At 46.1% G+C, this 19,427-nt stretch overlaps 1 protein-coding gene across 2 annotated transcripts in view; it reads right to left on the bottom strand.

Annotated features, from left to right (window-relative positions):
* Positions 1 to 2,281: 2,281 nt before the first annotated feature.
* The window catches only part of Cdh3 (cadherin 3), a 48,679-nt gene continuing 31,533 nt past the window's right edge, over positions 2,282 to 19,427 (bottom strand). For both annotated transcript variants that reach the window (XM_034522914.2, XM_034522913.2), the window contains exons 9-16: positions 18,175 to 18,360; positions 15,940 to 16,181; positions 15,568 to 15,713; positions 14,614 to 14,838; positions 11,427 to 11,636; positions 5,523 to 5,653; positions 5,024 to 5,170; positions 2,282 to 3,126 (exon numbers count right to left, since the gene is read on the bottom strand). In XM_034522914.2, coding sequence (XP_034378805.1) covers positions 2,917 to 3,126; positions 5,024 to 5,170; positions 5,523 to 5,653; positions 11,427 to 11,636; positions 14,614 to 14,838; positions 15,568 to 15,713; positions 15,940 to 16,181; positions 18,175 to 18,360 — 1,497 coding nt within the window. In that variant the 3' untranslated portion in view covers positions 2,282 to 2,916. The remainder of the gene's footprint in view (positions 3,127 to 5,023; positions 5,171 to 5,522; positions 5,654 to 11,426; positions 11,637 to 14,613; positions 14,839 to 15,567; positions 15,714 to 15,939; positions 16,182 to 18,174; positions 18,361 to 19,427) is intronic.

The raw sequence follows: 19,427 nt of genomic DNA, 5'->3' as shown, positions 1-19,427 counted from the left end.
CAGCCCCTGGTGTCTTGCTATAGAACATAATAACCATAGGTCCAAAGTCCCATTTTGCAGATGGGAAGCATAGTCAAAGTAAGAGAACACCCTAACCACCTAGTCCAGGCCTGTCCTTCCCAGATACTCAAAGCCGGTGACTGTTTCCCCATTGTCAAAGGAGCCTAGATTTATCCACAGAGGCCAGGCTTGGCAGTAAAAAGCCATTTCTCCCCTGACACCTTCCATGAATCCCAGGAGGGAAGCCAGGTGAATGATGGCTGTCTGGTTTTGTGCAGTTGCAGATAAGATTTCCCAGCTTCATTCAGCCTCTGAGAGGGGAGTCAAAGATAAGGGGCAGCAGGTGTGACCAGCTAGGACATCCTATCCTTCCATACCTGCTTATCAACAAGAACAGCAGGGGGACCAGAGGCTCAAAAGAAGCAGGAACAGCCTTGGTCTGAGGGCTGAGGTACAAATAGATCAAGAATAGGTGAGAAACCCACATAATTCCCTTAAACATTTTTTTATGTTTACTAGTGTGCATGGGTATTGCACGCCATTGGCCCACACACGGAGCTTCCAGGTATCGTGGCAGTTATCGACCACATGGGTCCCAGTGAGCACACTCAGGCTGTCAGATCTGGTGGCAGGCACCTTCAACTGCTGAGCCATCTCCCTTGGCCCCAAAATTCCCTCTAGATTTCATCAGGTGACATCAACTGTCAGTCTTGATATAAAACCTAAGCATACACCCCAATCACCTAGGCTCTGTATAACTCAACTGCAGGCTCCACCCCCAGCATGCCGTTGACAGCTGGGCTTCTAGGTCCAGGATGGATTAGAAGTACAGCTGCTTTAAAGATTTAACCACTCTTGGAGCTGGAGAGGTAGACCCAGCAGTTTAAGAGCACTTGCTATTCCTACAGAATAGTTTAGTTCCCAGTGATATGACAATGAAGAGGTTCCTCTATGTGAAAGCAATCTTCGGTTTTACTAGAATTTGAGCTCTTTGATGGAAACTCTCACAGAAAATCACCCAACTCTACTCTAAGAACCCAAGGGTCAAGATACCCCCAGCTAACTTATCTTGGTTTCTGTTAAACAACCTGCTTGTACAAAACCTCCCCTTCCAGCTAACTGCTTATCTTAGCTTCTGTTATAAACTACATGCTTGCTCAAAAGTGTCCCATGCAGCTGCCAACTTATTTTTAATATAACCAACTCTCTTAAGTGAGTTCTCTAATTTCCTGTTTTGCTTGATTGTTTTTACGTATCATTTAAAACAAAGCAAAAAACCCAAACAAAAGCAAAACAAAACAAAACCCAAAAAGCAAAAAACCCAACCCTCACAGAGAAGTCACTGTAGCTCTGTAATGCAGGAAAACCTCTTTAGAGGATGGATGTGAGGCCAAGTTAAAGATGTCACCTAAGCTAAGGCTGGTTATTATTCAACCAGAAACCCCGTTTGTTTGTTTATTTGTTTGTTTTTTGTTTGAGACAGGGTTTCACCGCAAAGCTCTGGCTGGCCTGAAATGCATTTTTGTTTTCTGAGACAAGAGTCTTTTTTTTTCTTTTCTTTTCTCCCTCCCCCCCCCCCCCCCCGGGTTTCTCTGTGTAGTCCTGGCTGTCCTGGCCTCACTCTGTAGACCAGGCTGGCCTCGAACTCAGAAATCCACCTAACTCTGCCTCCCAAGTGCTGGGATTAAAGGCGTGCGCCACCACTGCCCTGTGAGACAAGAGTCTTGATAGATAACCCAGGCTGACCTCCAGTTTGAGCTTTCCTGCCTCTGCGGAGTGCTAGGGTTACAGACATGAGTACATGTACCAGTCATGAGCCTACCCCCTCAACCCGACCCCTACCCCATACCCAATCCCCGCCCTCAGAGCCGACCTCACTTATATGTAGCTCACAAAGACTCAGAGCTCCTGATTTCACCTCCCAAGTCCTGTAATTATGGGCTTGGAGCACTCAATTCCAAAATTCCAGGGGAGGAAGTTAACTATGGTTCTCTCATTGCCCTGAAGCTGCATGGGGAGGGAGGTCTGTATCCCACTTCCAGCCTGGCCTGTCAGGGCATCATTTCTGCCTTTCTGGCCGGAGATCAGCTGAGCCTGCAAGGGCAGGCAAGTGAATCCTGGGCATATCAACCACAAGGGGGAAGTTGGAGAGAAGCGAGGGCGTTTGCCAGAGCTTGTAAAAAGTCTAAAACCCACCAAACACAATGCTTCACATAACCCATGGTATGAGAACTAGGTTAAGTCTTTTTTTTTTTTTTTTTTAAATTCACTCCCCTAGTACTTCTGGGGGAAAAAAAAGTTCATTTTAATAAAAAAATTCTAGTACATTTACATGATTGTCATCACTCTTCATCTACAGCACACAACCGGGAAAATAAAAAAATACGAGACAACTTAGATATACTCAGTAAAAAAAAAGTGATCCCTCCCAATGTGAGGCCTCAAGGCCTGGAGATCAGAGAAATGTACCAGGGTGGGGCCTGAGGGGACACTGAGGTCCCCACCCTGCCCCACCCCCAGCCTCTTTTTGAAAACTGCATTAAAGAAAAAAAGGGCCTTAAAACCATCTCTTTCTAAAGAGAGGGAGCCATTCGGGTGGGGAAAGTCACCAAGGGCATCAGAGCAAGTTCGGCCCTGAGAAGGCAGAGCTGAGTGAGCGCCGTGTGGCAGGCGGGAGACCTCTACACATTCCGCTCAGAGAGGGGCTCAGCCATGGCTGAGGGGGGATTAGTGTTGAAGTCAGTCACATCCTTCCATCTGAAAGGCTCACAGTCCAGCCTTCTCGACAGATGCAGCGTGCAATGCGGGCCACTTCCTGGCGAGCTTCAGAGTCCTGGCTGGAGTAGGAGCTGGGCTCCCTTGAGATGCTGCTGTGACCCGTCTGGAGTTCTTGCCTGGACAGCGTGGCAGGCCAGCCTAGTCATCCTCACCGCCACCATACATGTCCGCCAGCTTTCTGAAACGACTTCCCCACTCATTAAGGTAGTTGTAGTCCTGGTCCTGGTCGGAGGCGGAGGAGGTGAGAGAGCTCAGGGAGGGAGCATCAGAGCCGCTGCCCTCGTAGTCAAACACCAGCAGGGAGTCGTAGGGCGGGGCTGTAGGGTCTGTGTTGGCAGCCTTCAGGTTCTAGGGAAGTAGAGAGCAGCAGTCAGCACTGATTGGATGGAGACCCTTGCCAGCTGCCTGGATTCTGGCAAATCAGTACACCTGCTGAGCCTCTATACCCACCCCTACCACATGGACCCACCCCCCACCTCCACATGGACATTTTTCCTTCCTAGGCACATACACCTAATTATTTTTAAAAATTATTATTATTATTATCATTATTATTATTATTACTATTATTATTATTATTATTATTATTATTATTATTATTATTTTGAGACAACCTATGTGGCCCTGGCTGGGCTGGAACTTACTCTGTAGGCCAGGCTGGTCTTGAACTCACAGAAATCTGCCTACTTCTACCTACTAAATTCTGGAGCTAAAGGCATGTACTACTACACTGAACTTAAAAAAAATTATTATTATTTGGAGAGGTTCAGAGACACGGTTTCTCTGTGTAGCCCTGGCTGTCCTAGAACTCACTCTGTAGACCAGGTTGGCCTCAAATCACAGGGATCCACCTGCCTCTGCCTTCTGAGTGCTGGAATTAAAGGCATGTGCAGGGAGTACATCCTCATAGAAGCAGGAGGAGGGGGGATGGGATAGGGGGATCCTGGGGGGGAGCAAATAGGATAAGGGGATAACATCTGAAATGTAAATAAAATATCCAATAAAAAAAATAAAGGCGTGTGCCACTAAGCCTGGCCTAAAAACTATTTTTATTTTTAAAAAGTTTATTTATTTTATGTGCATTGGTGTTTTGTCTGCACGAATGTCTATGCACCATGTGTATGCAGTGCATGCAGAAGGCCATAAGAGGGCACTGGATACCCCCAAAACTAGAGATATAAAGAGCTGTCTGTCTCTATGTGTGTTTTTAGACTCAAACCCCAGTCCTCTAGAAGAGCAGCAAATACTCTTTAACTGTTGAGCCATCTCTTCCGCTTCACATACACCAATATAAAATAAAATAAAAACTTAAAAGCGTGTCCTCTGACCCTCACATGTGTACCATGGCAGATATGGAGGACAGACACTAAATACATAAATAAAACGTCAAAACATAAAATAATAATAAAAAAACCAAGAAGCCAGGAATAGTATCATAAGCTTTTTTTTTTTTTTTTTTTTTTCTGAGACAGGGTTTCTCTGTATAGCCTTGGCTATCCTGGAACTCACTCTGTAGACCAGGCTGGCCTCGAACATATCATAAGCTTTTAATTGTGGTACTTGGAAGGCAGAGGCAGGAGAGTCTCTGATCTACACAGAGAGCCCTGGTCCAGAACATCCAGAGCTACACAGAGAAACCCTGTCTCAAGCAAGCAAGCAAACAAACAAAAGCAAAATAACAACTACAAATAAAAGCAGGGGCTGGAGCAATGGCTCAGCAGCTAAGAGCACTGGCTGCTCTTCCAGAGGACAGGGTTTCTAGCACCAGCATGCACTTAGGCTCACGACTCTGCAACTCCAGTCCCAGGGAATCCAACATGCTCTTACGGCCTCTGAGGACACTGTACGCATGTTTACAAATATGAATGTAGGCAAAACACACATACACACAAAATAACAAGATAACTTAAAAACAAACAAACTACAAAACCGAGAGAGAGAGAGAGAGAGAGAGAGAGAGAGAGAGAGAGAGAACCTTAAACACCAAAACCCCAAATCAAACCTAAGTTGCCTGATTGACTCCAGAGTATATTCCTAGTAACTCAGTATTTAAATAAATGATGAAATTTGGAGTTTATGGAGGAGGGAAGAGAAACCCACAGATACTCAAGGACACAGAGATCACGTAGTTGGAGGGCAGAGCCGGGATTAGAACTCACAGTCAATACAGAAAGCTCGTGTTTGTTCTCCCGTGCTTGTGCCTGACTCAGGGCTGTTCTTGCTCAGCTAATCTGTCATGCCTCACCTCAATGATGAAGTTGCCGATTTCATCTGGGTTGGCAGGCCGGGGACGGTACATGGGGGTGGGGATGAAGGTTGGTGCCACGTCGTTGCGGAGAACCACCTCAGGCCTGGCCTCGAGTCCCCGGTGGAGTTGGGTGATGTCATAGTCCTTTATGAGAACAAATGGGACCACTGGGTTGAGAATGTGCCCCGTTCTCCACCAGTCACATCTCAGCCCGCTGATGCTCTGCAGGAGGCCAGAGATCCCAGAAACCTCTCATTTCTACTGTCCCCCATTCTTCCAAATTAGGGACAGACTTGAGAGCCACTTAGCTGGGGCAGAGAGACGACAGCACTAGACACCTCCCAGGAGAGAGAGCTGGTGGCCAGTCCTGTGTGAAGACTGAAGGGCCTGCTGGGGCTGGTCAACGTAACTAACAGAGGTTGATGGGTGACCCGACCATTCCCATCATGGGCCTTGGGGGCACCATAACTACCTTCCAACTCCTCCAGTGACTCACCTGGTCCTCCTCGCCACCACCCTCTTCTCCATAATAGAAGACATTGTCACGAGTGTCATCCTCTGGGAGCAGAAGGGGCTCTTTGACTTTCCTCTTCTTTCTCACCAACAGGAGGAGTGCCAGCAGAAGGGCTGAAAAGAATGGAGAAATGTAAGCACTCCCCCAACCATGAGGCCAGCCAGGCCCCCAGGCCCCCCAGAGCATAGGCATTCATTTGTTTATGGATTCTTTAGAGAGGGTCTCATGTAGCCCAGATTAGTCTCACTGTCTTGCTAAGGCTAGTCTTGGACTTCTGATCCCTCTGTTTGATGGCTATTCCTGGTTGTCAACATGCATACATCTGGAATTAACTAAAACCCAAGCAGTTGGGTACCCGTGTAAGGGATTTTGTCTTAATTAAATCACTTGAAGTGGGAAGACCCACTTTTAATGCAGATCTTTTGAGGTGGGGAGATCCACCTTTAATCTGGGCCACACTTTCTGCTGGTAGCCTATATAAAGACATGGAAGAAGGAAGCTTGCCCTCTTTGCCTGCTTGCTCTCTCTCTGGCTGACAACTCCATTCCTTCACCGGCGTTAGTGCCTCCTTCTCTGGGATTCTGGTGTATACTGAAGATCAGCTGAAATATCCAGTTTCATGGACTGAAAAACAACTAACTTTTTGAACATTCCATTGGTACACAGTCTGTGTTGGTCTAGCTGGACCATAGCTTGTAAGCCATTCTAAAAAAATCCTCTGTGTGTGTGTGTCTATATTTTCTCATTCATTCATTCATTCACACAATAAGTTCTGTTCCTCTAGAGAACCCTGACTAATACACCCTGCCAAGACCTCCCAAATGCTAGGATCACAGGAACACACTACCATATCCAGCTCCATTTAGATTTAATGCCCTGCAGTCTCTGTCTTTTATGCACACAGCTTTACCTTTAGGTCTTCGCTTAATGTGTCCTCCCGGAAGCAGAATGACTCCACTCTCACCTAAAACCTTATAGCATTTACTACATCAGACTTTCCACGCTGATGTTATTAAGGGGACAGATGCCCCCACTAGTCATTGTTACCTTCCATGACATTCTTAGTCATTTGATGTTCTCTAAGTTAGCTATGGACTTAAAGGTAAAATAATTTCATGTTGATACACTGTGGTCACTGATCCAGTTGCAAATGCTAAATGGGAATTTTAAGGGAAGGACCGTCTTCCAGTTACACAGTTGGAAGGACTGGCAAAGCATCTGCCTAGGAAGAACTGGCCAGCTAAGGCCAGGCTGTTGTCCCCAGCTGTCATGGGGTACCCTCTCACATTCTCCACGGTGACAGTTACTGTTTGGGGTGGTTATTGTTGTTGTAGTTATATGTGATGGTGACTGACAGAACTACTGTCTAGATAAGACAAGCTTTCTTTGGGAGGTCATGGCCTCTCAGGATGCACACCTGCACACCGAGGGATGGACCAGATGTGACTTTCATCTCTTTTCTTCCCCAGTCTGAGAGTCTGGGGAAGCTGGATTTCTCAAGGCTTACGTGTCTCTGCTACTCACTTCTCCATTTGGTCCGGTCGGACACATCTCTTCCCTCAGCAAACTGGCAAAAGGAAACTGCATTTCCTTGTCCTCTTCCCCTAAGTCCCCATCATAGTTCAAACGTATTTCCCTTTTATCTTTCTTTTTCTTTTTTTTTAGATAGGGTGTTATAGTGTCCATTAGCCTTGAACTCATGATGTAGCCAAAGATGACCTGAACTTACTCTCTTGCCTCTGCTTCCCGAGGACTGGAACTGTAAGTATTTGCCACCATGCCCAGTTTTTTTTTTTTGGGGGGGGGGGGGCGGAGGAGTATTTTATTTTTCTTTTTCAAGACAGGGTTTCTCAGTGTAGCCCTGCCTTCCTGGAACTCTCTCTATAGACCAGATTGACTCTGAAATTAGATATCCACTTGCCTCTGCCTCCTGAGTGCTGGGATTAAAAGTGTGTGCCACCACTGCCTTGGCCATACCCAGTTTTTATGTGGTTATGGGGATAGAGCCCAGGGGTTCATGTCAGTTAAGCGTGTACTATTACTAAAATCCAAGTTTCTGTTACATGGCTTGATCCTCAATAAAGGAAGTTTTGTTCAACAGAGGCAACATGCTGTCTTCTGCATTTCCAGGTGATTGTACAGTCAAGCAGCAGTAACCACAAATTCTTGTGAAGTCTCAGGGGTTTATACTGTCAAGACCCATTTTTCTCTTTTTCCTGAAACATAGTTTCTTGGTGCTGTCATGAAATTAGCTCCATAGACCAAGCTGGCCTCAGACTCACAGAGATCCTGCCTCTGCCTTCTGAGTGCTGGGATTAAAGGTGTATGCCACCACTATCTGGCTAAGGTCCAGTTCTCTTAGAGAGTCATGGCTCATTTCAACATAGTCTGAGTATCTGGGTGATGTAGGGAGTGGGCTGTCTTAGAATGTCTTGCTTGTCCTTAATAATTTCTAAGATGTGACCACCACTAGCATGATGGTTAGTTTTAATTGTCAACTTAACATATTCTAAAATGACCCAGGGATATAATCTCAAGGAAGGATTGCCTAGATCGGGTTTGTCTGTGGGGGATTATCTTGAAGTGGAAAGACCTGTCCACTGTGGGTGGCACCATTCCTTAGGCAGGGGATCCTAAACTATGAGTGATGAAAGTGATCTGTATAGTGGATAGTATGTATCCAGCCAGTCTCTTTTATTTTTATTTTATGTGTACAGGTGCTTATATTTCTGTATATCATGTACATATCTGCTGCCCACAGAGGCCAGAAGAGAGTGTCATATCTCTGGGAACTGGGGTTACAGATAGTTATGAACCACCATATGGGTATGAGGAATTGAAATTAGGTCCTCTGGGAGAGCAACTAGCACTCGTAACTGCTAAGCTATATTTCCATCCCCCTTCATCCCCTTTTTGAGACAGAGTCTCACTATACAGCTCTGGCTAGCCAAAAGCTTGTTATGTAGACTAAGCTGAATTCAAAACTCACAGAGATCTCTGGTTTCAGAGTACTGGGATTAAAGGGATGCACCACTGTATCCTAACTGTAGATATGACTAGCTACTTCAAGTTCTGGACTGAAACTTGGAGTGGAAACAAACTTTCCTCTCTTAAGTTGCTTTTGTCAGGTTTGTTGTTGTTGAGACAGAGTTTCTCTGTGTATCCCTGGCTGTCCTGGAACTTGCTCCAGGATAGCCTGGAACTTAGAAATCTGCATACCCCTGCCTCTTGAGTACTGTGATTAAAGGTGCATGCCACAACTCCTAGCATTTGTCAAGATATTTTATCACAGTGACAGAAAATAAAACCAAACTTCCAACAGTCTAACAGACCAAAAAGCAGCACCAGGGACTCTGATGGAGTTTGTAACCCAGGGAACAAAGTCCTTACCTGGCTCATGACTCATGGGAAGTAACATCAGGGCATTGACTGATTAGTGCTGGGGAGCCTGGGCACTGAGGTGCAGGAGGCCTCGAGGGCCAGCTCCAAAATTCCACTTTTCTACTCGTTTAGCTCCAAATGCTTGAAATCGTTGCCAGGTCCTTCCTTCGCACCAGTCTGAATGAACTCTTACTTCCATCTTGGTTTGGCCACCTACCATCCACTCACCTGTAACCTATGGCAATAGTCTCCTAACCGTCCTTTGTCTCCACCCTAGCCCTGCATGGGCTCTTCTGTAGGAATATCATAAAATCTTACTTATCTCACAGCTCTCCAATACTACAGTTCTTCTAGAGACTTCCCAGTAGCCCAGGGTTTTTCCAGTAGTCTACAAGATCCACTACCAGGCCACACACCCATCAACCCTCTGACGTCATTTCTTACTTTCCCCAGCACAGCCTCTGTAGTCCCCACACACTGAGCACAGTCCTGCCCCAGGGCATGTGCTGCTCTAAAGCTGTGCTTGATTTCTTCTCTTCCCTCGTTCAGATCTTTATGTACTTAACACCTCCTTCATTGAGACCTGCTCTGTTCATTCTCGTTAAAACTGCAGACTTGCTACCCCGTCTCTCTTCTGGCTTTCTCTCTCTGGCAGCACTCAGTTGCCTGCCAAACTGCTTGCTCTCAGCTCTGTGCTGCCGAGGCCACCCTCCCAGGGCAGCCAGTGCCTGTTTTGTTCTGTGCTGTACCCTAGGCCCCCTTCTCCTCACCTCCTGGTGCCTACGCACTGACAGAGAACAGTGTGCTGAGTTGTTAAGGCACATCCTTGTCCTACACTTACGGCTGGCTGCTATGCACATGAAGTGCAAGCCAAAAACAAGAAAAGGCACCCACGACAGAGTCTATCTTTTCAGCAAAGAGATCTAGGGCTTGTATGTGTGTATGCGTTTGTTTTCTGAGACAAGGTTTCACTTTGTAGTCTGGACAGACATGAAATTTGTGATCCTCTTACCTCCTTCTCTCTAGTGGTGAGATTACGAGTATATGCCACCATATCCAACTCAAATTATTATTATTTTGGAGGCAGGACCTCATTACATAGCCCTAACTTGTGGCAACACTCCTGTTTCTGCCCCCTGGGTGCTGGGATTACAGATGTGTACCACCATGTCCAGCTATAAGAAATATTTATTTATTGTTATTATTTTATTATTTTTAGATTTTTTTTTTTTTGAGTCAGAGTTTCTCTGCGTCACAGCCCTGTCTTAGAACTCTCACTTTGGGGACCAGGCTGGCCTCAAACTCAAAGCTTCCTCTGCCTCTGCCTCCAGAGTGCAGAGATTAGAGTCGTGGGCCACCAGGGCCAGCTCTTATCTATTTATTTATTTAATTTACTATTTTTATTGTTACGTTGGCACACAGAGTAAGGGGTTTCGTCACCTCATCTTCATACACATACTATCATACTTTGTTCTCCTTTGTTCCAGGCCCACTGCCCACTTAACATTGGCCTCTCTTCTCCCCACAGAGCGGCCCTTTTGTTATTGCATGAAATTCATTACCTCTTTTCTACTTCTTCCCCCTTGTAACTCCACTCTCGTTTCATGGCCTGCAAACACATATGCACACACACATGCATGCACACATATAAATATATTTACATATAGAATTCTAAGTCTGGGTACCACATGTGAGAGAAGGCGTGTGGTAATGTCTCTCTGACTTACTTCTCTGGCATAATGATTTCCAGTTGTATCCACTTTCCTGCGACTGTCATGAAAGACATTTGGTTTTAACTAAACACTTCTGCCTACTGACCCAGTGATTCTTACATTGTGTCGTGTTTTAAAAGCCGTTGAGGGTTTGTTAAAACACAGGTAACTAGAAACTCCTAAATTTCTGGATCAGCAGATCTGCAGGACTACAGACCCAGGAAACTGCCTGTTCTTTTAAAAGCAGGCCTATACTGCAAAGCACAGCCAGCTAGAGTAAGAAGGTGGGCCTAAAACTGGCAGTCTCCCTTTCTAACAAATTCCTGGGCTGCCCAGAACCACTGCTTAGGTCTCAAAATGCCATGACAGGAAGACATTAGCCTGGTACATACTAGAGGCTCTAGAAACATTTACTGACTGAATGATACTCTTGGAATTTAGGGTTTAAGAAACGGATGAGCTGGGGGAGGAGATGGAGAGCCCAGTGGTTAAGAGCACTGGCTGCTCATGCAGAGGACCAGGTTCGATTCCCAGCATGTACATGGCAGCTCAGAGTCATCTCTAACTCCAGTTCCAGGTGAACTGACCCCATTATGGCTTGCACAGGCACACACCCAGTGCACATACACACATGCAGGCACACATACACACATACTCATACCCATAAAACTAAAAAAAAAAAAAAAGGGGGGGGGGAAGAAATGGATGAACAAGATTGGATGTCCTCTTAGTTTCACAAGTTCTGAGAACAGTCAGGTCTACCCAGGTGCACATGGAGATATGTGATACTCACTCAGCAAAGCCAGGACAGCACCCAGGATGGGGAGGATGAAACCACCCTTCCAGGGTCTGGGGCAGTCATTCAACACTTGGCCGTGGCAGTCACACACAGTGGCCCGGATCATGGTTAGCTGTTCCCTGTTGCCATGGTCAGACAAGGAAAGGTGCAAGTCATATGTGTCTTGCTTCAGGAACTTCTTCAGGGACAAGGCCACGGTGTCTCCTGGAGAGACAGATAATTTATTAGCTTAGTGGTGTCATCCGGGTTGAGCATTGAATACAAGATTGTAAAACTTTGAGAACAGCCTCAGCACCCAAAGAACGAAAGGCAGGTTAGTCTAAGTGTAGCGTTGAGATGGAGCTTAGCATCCATGAGGCCCTGGGTTCGATCCCCCAAACAGACAAGCAAACAGAAGATCTCTAAAACCCTGGCAAAGCAAAACTTTACTGCTGTGGGAAGGATTGTTGGGTTACCAAAATTAATTCATCTTTTAGTATCTTTTCTTTTTCAAAAATAACATCTTATTGTTTTTGTTGCTGGTATGTGTGTGTGTGTGCGCGCGCGCGTGTCTGTATGTGAGTGTGGGCATGTGTGTGTGTGTGTGTATGTGTGTGTGTGTGTGTGTGTATGAATGTGGACATGTGTGTGCTAAGATGCACATATGAGGATCAGAAGACAAGTCTTTTTGGAATCAGTTTTTTCCTTCCACCTTTGGGTTCTGGGAGTCAAATTAGTTTCATCACTTAGCTGTGCTGCTCTACTGAGAAACCTTGCTAGCCCACAAAATTAAATCCTCTCTCTCTCTCTCTCTCTCTCTCTCTCTCTCTCTCTCTCTCTCTCTCTCTTTAAAATGTTTATGAGTATGCTTGCATGTCTATGCACCATGTGTGTGCTCGGTGCTCTCGGACACCAGAAGAATGTGGTGTAGGATCACCTGGAACTGTGGTTACAGATGCTGGTGAGCCACCATGTAGCCGCTGGAAACTGAACCTCATCCTCTGGAAGAGCAGCCAGTGCTCTTAACCACTGGGTTATCTCTCCAGCTCCAGTTCATTATTTTTAAATTAATTAATCTTTTACAAGGCAGAGTTTTACTCTGAAGTCTGGGTTAGTTTCAAACTCATGGCAAGTCACTTCCCTCAGTTGTCTGAGTGCTAGGATCACAGGTGCAAGCTACTGCGCTTGGCTGTCATTTTATTAAAAACAAAACAAGCAAGGGCTGGAGAGATGGCTCAGCGGTTAAGAGCACTGACACCTCTCCCAGAGGTCCTGAGTTCAATTCCCAGCAACCACATGGTGGCTCACAACCATCTGTAATGGGATCCGATGCCCTTTTCTGGTGTGTCTGAACACAGCTACAGTGTACTCATATAAATAAAATAAATCTTTAAAAAACAAACAAGAAAGTAATGATAGTATTAGTAAAATGTGAGGCTCTGGCCAGGCAGTGGTGGCACACACCTTTAATCCCAGCACTTGGGAGGCAGAGGCAGGCGGATTTCTGAGTTTGAGGCCAGCCTGGCCAGGGCTACACAGAGAAAGCCTGTCTCGAAAAACCAAAAACAAAAAAAAAAAGGTGAGGCTCTGGAAGTCACGTGATATCGGACCAGTGTCACATGATATCAGACCAGTATTCATTCTTGGTATCATCAGCTGCTAGACTATTCTTTGCCTCAAAAGAATACATTATAAGCCTGGCAGTGGTGGCATATGCCTTTGATCCTGGTACTTAGAAGGCAGAGGCAGGTGGATCTCTGAGTTCTAGGTCAGCTTTATCTCCAGAGTGAGTTTCAGGACAGCCAAGGCTACACAGAGAGACCCTGTCTTAAAAAAACCAAAAAGAAAGAAAGAAACAAACAAACAAAGGAAGAAAAATTGTTATTCTTAAGAATGTATTTTATTGTCTATGTATGAGTATGAATGTTTTGTCTGCATGTGTGTGTGTATACAATGTGTGTGCCTGGTACCCCATGGATGTCAAAAAAGATGTCAGATTCTTTGACACGGGAGTTAACAAATGGTTGAGTGTAGAGGGAGATAAGGTGGGAGGAGTAAGGAGAGGAAGAGGAGAAGGAAGAGGAGGAGCTAGGAGACAAGAGAGGGGAACATGGAGGCAATGTTCACGTGTCTCCCGCAGTCACAGTCAAAGGTAATTGGTATATCTAGGTTGGATATTGGGTTACACCTCTGATTGAGTGGGGATCTTGTTATTGATCATTACCAAATATATAAGCCTTTGGATAATCTAAGCATGTAGAGTCTCATTTGTCCCGAGCCCACATGGTTGGCAGGATGGTCTGGGCAATGCCCAGCCCTGCGGAGACAGCATGGAAGATAGGCAGAGCCATTTCCCATGCTGGCATCTCGTGGGTAGCAGGGTTGGTGTTTCTGGCTGGCCATTTCTAGCTGTGGTGTGCACGTGGCCTCTGGCCATGGAACATGGTGGCTGAGTTAGGCAGAGCCGCTGCAGCTTAGATAGTCGGTTTGACCAGTGGCTGTTTTAAAATATTTACATCAACAGTTGAGAGCTAGGAATTGAACCTGGCTTTACTACAAAAGCAATGTGTGTTTTCTTGCTTTTTGTTTTGTTTTTTTAATTTTTAAATTTTATTTAATGTGTACAGGCATTTTACCTGCAAGTATGTCCGTGTTCTACATGTGCACCTAGTACTGTAGAGACCAGAAGAGAACATCTGATCTTCAGAAACTAGTTTCAGGTGGTTGTGGCTGCCATGTGGACGCTGGGAATTGAACCCAGGTCCTCTGGAAGGTCAGCCAGTGCTCTTAACCACAGAGCCATCTCTCCAGCACCCTCTCTATGCTTTATTTGCATGTATACTGTGGATGTTGCTGTTTGCTTGTTCTTTTGAGAGAGGGTCTCATTACATAGCCCTAAATCTCACTAAGTAGATCAGGCTGGATTTGAACCCACAGAAATCTGCTTTTTTTTTTTTTTTTTTTTTTTTTTGCTCCCTGAGTGCTAGGATTTAAGTGCAATCATGTCTAGTCCTGTTTATTTATTTAGGGTTCCTGAGGAATCTCAAAGACATATAACGCTAAGGAAGAACACCTGGTGGCCACTTTTGAGACCATTAATTCTGTGACCCACAGATGCTAGAACAGGGATGTGTGTGGGTCCTACTGTGGAGGTGACACCCACCCAACCGAACTGACAGCGCCCTGCTACCACCAGAGTTACCTTTCTCGCTGACTTCTGCCATCCAGTAGATATCCGAATCATGTGTTAGCTGGGCCTGGAAAGGGGAGGAGTTGGGGGACAGGTCCTTGTCTGTGATGTTCAGCACTTGAGGCACAGGACTTTGGTTACAGATGATGATCTGACGGGGTTCAGGGATTGGGCCATGGTCATTGATGTCAGTAAGTGTTAGCAGGAGGGTCCCAGTGCCGGTGGTGGGAGGGTTTCCTGTTTACAATTATATATATGATCTCTTTTCAGCATCTGCTCTTGCTTGGTGAATGAACCAACATTAAGTTCCCCTAAGACCTACTCAATCAGCCTCCATGTGGCTCCTGGTTACCACTCAGCTATCCCCCTCTTACGTCCCTTCATGCACTAATTCCATTGTAGATCAAACTGGCAATGGCAAATACATGGCAATCATATCCTCATTCTAGTCTGTGACCACAGCAGACATTACTAACAAATTAAAGTGCAGTTGCAGCTATTCAGCCATTATAATCAATCACAGAGTAAAACCTACTGGCTACCTCAAGCTAGTACAGTCATCTACTGATCAGCTTCAGGGAACCAGATGCTTCACATAAACCTGCCTCAAAACATTGGTTCACCAAATGTCAAGCATTATGGCAGAACAGTATAATCTCTCCTGGTTATGGTACAATACCACTAATCACTTTGGTATTCCCATCAGTCCTTGTTAACCAATCATCAGTGGAAACTGACAGGCCAATTCAGAGTTTAGTGAACTAAAAATGGGTTGAAGAGGGAGCCCTCAGCACCTTGCCCATCTTTGGGATTTAGAAAATTAGGATCATAACAGTCAGGCCTTTATATCCAGACTGGTTTGTCATTTCTCCCCTACCACCATTCCCTGCTAAGGAGGGAATATGCTGTGCCATATGCCTGGGTACCACAGGCATGCCCGTGGAATGGCTGGGTGAAAGCTCTCACCGTTGTCTGTGGCCAAAACCATGACTTCGTAGACATTGTTTTTCACAAACTGCTCATCCTCCCGATCTAAGATGCCTGCGGCAGTTATCTGACCACTTTCGGGGTCCACAGCAAGCCAGCTGGCCGGGTCTCTCAGGATGCTGTAGCTGGAGAGAAGGTTCAGAAGAGTCACAGATAGCTTCTGTAGAACTCCCTCATCATCGGGAGCCTCCTCAGACCAACTGCAGAACCTCTTTAGCCTTGAGGATGGCAGGCAGGGAGGGTTTGGTGCAAGAATGCTGGTGAGAGTGTGGAACACACTGTATGATGAATGAACAAGCCACCCAAGGGTACCTATGCAGTTGGCTGACCTGGTGCCCCGTCCCCAGGTACCTGATCTTCTGCTCCTCCTTGTCTGGGTCCTGTGCCGTATAGATGCAGACCAGTTCCCCAATAGAGATGCCTTCCTGGGCCTCAATGACCTTGGAAGGTGGAACAAACACAGGGGCCTCATTGACGTCTTCCACATGGACCACCACGGTAGCAGTGGCAGTTGGGAGCTTCACTGCAAAGGGGGCCTCGTTGGTCACTTCTATGTACAGGGTGTGTTGGTTCTGAGCCTCAAAATCCAAACCCTAGGAGAAAAGAAGAATCTGAGGTAGCATTTTGTGAGGTGGCCTGTGAGTATCAGAAGGATCACAGTAAAGGGACCAAGGCTCTGGCAGCTGCCCCCTCCCTCTCCCTACACCCTGCCCTGTATCTCCCCACCCCACCCCAGCCAAATCATGTTTCCTAAGAGAACATCTACTGGGGTCTCTCAGACTACTCCAAAGGCTTAGTGAGGCCTAGCAGATTAGTTCCCAATGGGGTGGTGATGTTCCCTAGGAGGGGCTTGAGAGCCTGTGTTAACTGTGACTAGGGTGCCTCTGGGTAGGATGCTGTATTGCACCAATGCTATAGACAAAGGATTCCCTCTGTATCCCTTGTGATACTGATGCTTTTATGGTCATTGGAGCGAGAAACCTGTTTGTAATTAGAGCCAAGAACATGTTTAATATATAAGCCAAGCTTTGGTGTGGTTTTAATAAGGCTGAGTTTTTAAGGCTGAGTTCTCAAGGAAGGCAGCTTCTGGAAGGGCCTCGTGATTTGTGATTTACTTTGCTCAGGACGGTTTCAGTTGTTTATTCACGGTTCTGCATACCAGCAGAGATAATGAGTCACCAGGCCAACAAGGGATCCACTGCACTTGAAATGCTTCTACAAATAAATGCAAGCGTCTGACCGCTTCACTGTGCTTTCTGGTGTAGCTATGTTCAAACACAGCTCACACGTCAAAACACTTAGAAACCTTTCCTTCTATAATTTCTCTCTCTCCCTCTCTCCCTCCCTTCCTCCCTCCCTCCCTCAAATCAGGATTTCTCGTGTAACAGCCCTGGCTGTCCCAGAACTCACTTTATAAATCAGGTTGGCCTTGATAAAGAGTCTTACTATATAGTCCAGGCTGGCCTGGTACTCACTTTCTTTCTCTCTTTCTTCCTCTCCTTCTCTCTCTCTTTCTCTCCTCTCTTCCTTCCTTTCTCTCTCTTTCTCTCTTTCTTACTCTCTCTTTCTCTCTCTCTCTTTTTCTTTGTTTTTTTGAGACAGGGTTTCTCTGTGTAGCTCTGGCTGTCTTAGAAGTCCCTTTGTAGAGTAGGCTAGTTTAGAACTCAAGAGATCCTTCTGCCTCTGCTACAGTACCTGGCTGAGATAGTTTTAAAAACTACTCACACTAAGTCATCTCTACTGTGGACTAGAAAGACAAAGAAAGCAAAGACAGAGCAGGCTCTTTTTCTGTTTTCTTTAAGACAAGGTCTTGAAATATATCTCCCAAGCTGACCTCAAACTCATTAAATCTTCTGGCCTCGGCCTTCTGATTCTAGTAACAAGTATGTCACAATGCCCAAATCAGACCCGAATTGATTTTTGGTGCTGAAACCTAGGATTAAACAGGCCCATATTTTTAAACCATCAATTATTGTTATTTTTTTGTTGTTGTTGAAGTAGTGTCACTGTACAGCTCAGGTTGACCTTGAATCACAGGGTAAGCCATGCTGACCTTGAGTGAGCAAGTGCCTTAAATGCTGGGATTTCAGACAAGTGACATTACATCCATGAGCCTGTCTCTCAAAGGGTCAATTTTTATTCAAATGTTTACTCATTTGGGTTTGTTTGTTTGTGGTTTGCTTTTAAAGCTCAGGCTGGTCTCAGACTAGCCACATAGCTGAGAATGAACTTGAACTCCTGATCTTCTTGATTCTACCTCCCAAGTGTGGGATCATAGCTGTGAACTACCACGCCCAATCTTGCCCTATACCCTGATAAAAAACAAGGCCATAAAAAAGGCCCTGAGCTTGACCTCCAATACCACCATACTATCCTAACCAGCAGGAACAACCCCCCCCCCAAAAAAAAAAAAAAACAAAATTCTTAGTGAGCCTGTTTCAAAGACCCAAATAAGGGATTCTCAGCACCAGAGCAAGGGGTCGGCACCAGGAGCCACTGTCTTGGTGCGGTCCCCAGTGAATGACCCAAGGGAAATGGCTTGAGGCAGAAGGGATCCCTTTGTCCCAGAGGCCCAAACAGACCTACCTTCTTGGTTGTCAGGATGCCTTGGTTGGTCTCTGGGTGAGTGGCGATGGTGAAATGGTCCCCATCGTCACCTCCCACGATGTGGTAGGTGGCACGCCATGCTGGTGAGTTGGGGGCATCCAGATCAGTCACTGTCAGCCTCTGTACCTCATGGCCCACTGCGTTCTCAGGCACCCAAGCCTCATACTGTGGGGAGAGAGGGAGGAGCATAGATCAGAGCAGAGAGGCGAGCCATCCCTCCCGCAGGCTGTACCACTCTCCAGTAGCTAGGAAGCCTCTGTCACTGCTGCGAAGCCCCATGGCCTGTTCATATGTCTGGACCATTGACCCATAAAGATTTCGAGAACACACACAGGGATAGAAAGATAATCCCATTCATCAGCACAGCTCTGGGGACAAGGCCACACATTCTGGACCTACTTTCCTACTCTATGGGAGCCTGAAGCTCAGAACTCTCTCCAGTCTAGGTGAACAAACCCCAGCTGTGCATAGCCACCCACCTGGCAGAGAGCAGAGGCTCCAAGAAAGATGTCAAAAAGGACAGGTGCCTCACTGTGCTGACAGGGGGACTGGCCAGGAAGTTTGGGGGTAGGTTAATAGACTAGGGAATGTTTTTTGTTTCTTTTATAAAATGTTAGGTTTTTTTTTGTTTTGTTTTGTTTTAAGATAGTCTCATGTAGCCCAGGTTGGACCTGAATTTGACATGCAGTGAAAGATGACCCTAAATTCCTGATCTTCCTGCCTTTACTCCCTAAAACATTGTAATTACAGGCACGTGTTTGCAGGGGTGAGAGGCCAACTTCAGGTATTGTTCCTCAGGAGCGGTCCACCATGTTTCCTGACACAAGCCATGGAGCCCCAGGAATCTCATCTCCATCTCCCCAACAATGGAGTCCTGAGTGTGGGCCACCACACGTGTGGCTTTTTACTTGGTCCCAGGCTTGCACAGTAAATACTTCGAAATCGGAGCAATGTCCCTAGGGCGATTTTTTAAGGAGGCCTAGATAAGATTTCAAAGCTAGATCAGTAAACACAGGCAGGGGTGCATGTCACCTTAACTGATTTGAGATTTTTTTTTTCCTTTTAAGTTCTGTACTGCCTGTAAGTGTGGTGCAGGTGCCATGGTGAGGGTAGGGGTGGGGTGGGTGCGGGTGCTGTGGTAAGTTAGTGAAGATCAAAGGACAAGGTCGTTCCCTCTTTCTGCCATGTGAGTCCTGGGATCAAACTCAGGTTATCTGGGTTCTTGTCCACTC

Source organism: Arvicanthis niloticus, chromosome 18 (genome assembly GCF_011762505.2).
Source record: "Arvicanthis niloticus isolate mArvNil1 chromosome 18, mArvNil1.pat.X, whole genome shotgun sequence".
Classification (NCBI taxonomy): domain Eukaryota; kingdom Metazoa; phylum Chordata; class Mammalia; order Rodentia; family Muridae; genus Arvicanthis; species Arvicanthis niloticus.
This window is presented reverse-complemented; position numbering and strand designations above follow the sequence as displayed.